Below are 3,777 nucleotides of genomic sequence, written 5' to 3' on the forward strand. Positions count from 1 at the left end.
CTTTCATGAGGAGCAGTGAAAACTTTACTGCTTAATGGCTTTTACTTTAGAAAGTATTTCAGAAGTTCTCCACATACTTTTTGCAATGGTTTGTGCTAATAACTCTTTGTGCAGCAAACAGCTGTATGATAGTATCCCCTGGTAACTGACCAGAATCTGTATCTAACACTTACATTCAGGGTCATGCACACAATTCCTCACAAATACCATTGCCAGTCTTTCCAAAAAGTTATGAGAGAAGAGAACCGCTGGTCTTTGTTTTAGTATTGTTACAGAGCTGAGATGTAGGAATGGGGAGTGTTATACTAGTTGTAAGTAATTTACGCCCATCACCTCTTACATGAGCATGGCTGAAGTAATTTGCACACACAAGGGGATATTAGTGTAAACGTAGTGTTTGCATATTCACCCATTTGTGACACCAATCCCTCCCCCACCCAGCTGAAGTAACTGTCTGTGTTAGCTTGTAACTTGCCAAGTATCTATAGTTCCCTGCATGGGCAGAGGAGGCAGGTCCTGTGAGGTAGATCGAATGCTCAGGATTCAGTTAACATTGGCCAGGCAAAGCACTTCAGCTTCCATTGGAGGGATTCTTGGTGGTCAGAGTGTATCACTGGGAGCATATGATAAGGGAAAGTTAATAGAACCCAGTTCTGACTAAATTTACACATGTAAATCTCGAGCAACCCAACTGAAGTCACTGTTATTTAATTAAGAACCTGGCACTAAGAATTTTTCCACGTGCTGGAAAGAGACAGTGGAATAATTTGAAGTCTCAGGAGTGGAGAAAATAAAAAGTATATATATGAGGCAAAGAAACATGTTTATACATAACTTCAGTGAAGGGCAGATAAATACATGACCATCTTCACCATGCACTTGCCATGTGTTTATTGACATCATGATACAATGGGCAACGGGGCCAAGAGCTTCTCAGGATTCAAAGAGGGATGGAATGTTTAAATGGGTAATCAGGAAATCCAATTACAGTACTGACAATTTTTTTTAAAAAGTCTTGTAAGGGCTCTACATCTTCCTGATTTACACGACAAAATATGTCTAATTAGTGGGTGTCAAGAGGAAACTTTCCCTGGGATCAGGGTATCTCTTAGTTCCCTATTTAAGGGCTTCCTCCACCTTCCTTTGCAGCATCTCGAACTGGCCACTGGATACTGGGCTAGAAAGAATGTAGGTCTGATCCAGTCTGGCAATGCCTATCTTCCTATTTGTGGTATAAATCCAAGACAATGTTTTTGCGGATTTTCCTTGAGGTCCTGGGAATCTCTAGATTTGTACTCTCTGCAGAAAGATGTCTACCTAAATATCACCTAGTCTTCTGTTCTTTTTACTTTCAGGAAGGAAAGTTCAAAAGTTCCTGGACCTGCCCAGTATATTATGTCAGCTGTCAATGAGACCAAATTCAACTCTGCAGTGTTCCTTCTCACTGGGATACCTGGGCTGGAAGACGTTCATATCTGGATCTCTGTCCCCTTCTGCTTCATTTATGTTATTTCAATAGTAGGAAATTCAGTCATTCTATTCATTATAAAAACAGATCCAAGCCTCCATGAGCCCATGTACATTTTCCTTCCCATGTTGTCGGTGACGGACCTTGGATTATCGATAGCCACCATACCTACAATACTGGGCGTATACTTGTTTAACTCTGGGAGAATCAGCCTCGATGCCTGTTTTGGGCAGATATTCTTCATCCACTCACTTTCAAAAACTGAATCCTCCGTCCTCTTGTTGATGGCCTTTGACCGCTTCATCGCGATCTGTAATCCACTGAGATATGCCTCCATCTTAACTCCACCGAGAATAGCCCAGATGGGACTGGTGGCTGTGCTAAGACCAGTGGTTATAATACTCCCACTCCCCATTCTCCTGAAACGGTTCCGATACTGTCGAGCCAATGTCCTCTCCCATTCCTACTGTCTGCACCAGGACGTCATGAAGGCAGCTTGTTCAGACATCTCAGTGAACAGCATCTATGGCTTGTTTCTTACATTCTTCACTGTAGGGTTGGACTCGCTGCTTATATTTCTCTCTTATGTGATGATCCTCAAAACAGTGCTGAGCATCGCATCCCACGAGGAGTGCCTGAGGGCAATGAACACCTGCGTCTCCCACCTGTGCGCTGTCGTGCTCTTCTACATATCAGACATCGGCCTGGCTTTCATACACAGATTTGGAAATAGCTCTACTCACTTGCTTCAGATTATCTTGGGCTACGTCTACCTGCTGGTCCCGCCCCTGATGAACCCAATCGTGTACAGCGTGAAAAGCAAACACCTTCGTGAGAGGATAATCAGGGCATTTGTCAAGTGAAGGGTCAGTTCATCACCTGGCTCTAGCACTGGTGACATGGGAAAGGAAAAACACGAGCGATGGCCATGGCCACATATTCCATCCTGGAACCTCTTCCCCTGAGGCCCTTTCCTCTGCCCCATCTCTTCCCTGAAGATGACACCTCTACTATTCCCCTTTACCTGAGACTCTGCCCCCTTTCCAGGCTGAAAGCCGGAGCCAGGCCTTGGTAAGAGCTGCCCAGGAACCAGAGCCACAGTAAGGTGTCCCGCACCCTCCTCATTTTATCCCCCAGGATGTACAAGTCAGGGAATGTGGAGAGTCTGGGGCTGGGAGGCACAGCCTCAGGGAAAGTGGAAGAGCGAGAGGCTGGGCTTAGTGAGAAGATATGGGGCAGGGTACAGGGCTTCAGGGGATAAAGGGGAGTAGGGTCTGAACCAATGCTGACCACAGCAATCAGGACAGTGGGTCTGATCCTGAGTAAAGGAGGAGGCTGGGGCTGGAGGGTAGGAGACCTTGTGTTTTGGAGAAGACTGAATAAATGTGACCTCACAAAGTGGTTTCTTGTTTCAAGTATCCGAGGCTGAGTGTAAGTCATTGCAAGAACCTTAGAGGGAAGGGCAGACTTCCTGCAGGGCCACCTCAGACCACAAGGGGTTATTCTGGGGTATCCCCCATCTGCAGGGATTTGGCCAGAGTGGGCTGTGCTCTTGGAAGCCGTTACCAATGGGTGGATGTCAGCCCAGCCCCCAGGCTGCTCTAAACTCCGCTGAGTCAGGGGGAGAACAGGCCAGCGAATCAAACCTCTGTAACTGGCTCCTTGCCATCCCTGCTCTCTGCAGCACATGGAGGAGGTCTGCTGGCCCAGCAGAGAATGCAACTGGGCCTGTCTCTGCTCAGGTGTCTGGAAAGCTGGTCCTCTGGTCTGGGCACTGCTCTGTAACTCCAGACAGCTGGGTTGGATTCACAGACTGCGTGTGACTGTGTACAAACCATTGGATGTCTCTGCACAGGTGGATAATATCTTTGCTCTTCCCCACAGCAGTGGCGAGAAGATAAATACATTCAATGCAATTAGAGACTCCGAGACCCAAAGATCATTGTGGTGTCAGGGTTCCACAGAGCAACACCTCTGACATTTGTCAATAAAAAGCCTCTTACCACAGGCTCCTGTGACAGCTGGCTTCTGGGAAGCCCTGAGATTCCAGTCCTTTGGTATTTGTGGCAGATGTGGGGGTGACAGCGAGGATTTCTGAGTGTAATGTTGGAGTGTCACAGAGATGCCAGGAGTTTCAGCACAGTCACAGAACCAGTGATTGTAAGTCAATGAGGCTAAATGGGTCTAACTGCCAAACTATGGATCAACGGCCATGGGGGCCTCATCTTTGACGGTCTGGCTGGGAGAAAACAGTCTGAGGGCAAAGGTGAGCTTCACACCTAGGCCCTGTAACACAGACACAGATGAGC

At 47.0% G+C, this 3,777-nt stretch overlaps 1 protein-coding gene across 1 annotated transcript; it reads left to right on the top strand.

The window, feature by feature from the left end:
• Positions 1-1,395: 1,395 nt before the first annotated feature.
• On the top strand, positions 1,396-2,331 carry LOC128832297 (olfactory receptor 51G2-like). Its single transcript, XM_054019565.1, has one exon. The coding sequence runs from the start codon at positions 1,396-1,398 to the stop codon at positions 2,329-2,331; it is 936 nt and encodes a 311-aa protein (XP_053875540.1).
• Positions 2,332-3,777: the final 1,446 nt, after the last annotated feature.

Source organism: Malaclemys terrapin, chromosome 1 (assembly GCF_027887155.1).
Source record: "Malaclemys terrapin pileata isolate rMalTer1 chromosome 1, rMalTer1.hap1, whole genome shotgun sequence".
NCBI classification, from domain to species: Eukaryota; Metazoa; Chordata; order Testudines; family Emydidae; genus Malaclemys; species Malaclemys terrapin.

Bases quoted from the DNA above. Each gene is read 5' to 3' on its own strand.
- LOC128832297 (XM_054019565.1), top strand. From the start codon at position 1,396: ATGTCAGCTGTCAATGAGACCAAATTCAACTCTGCAGTGTTCCTTCTC.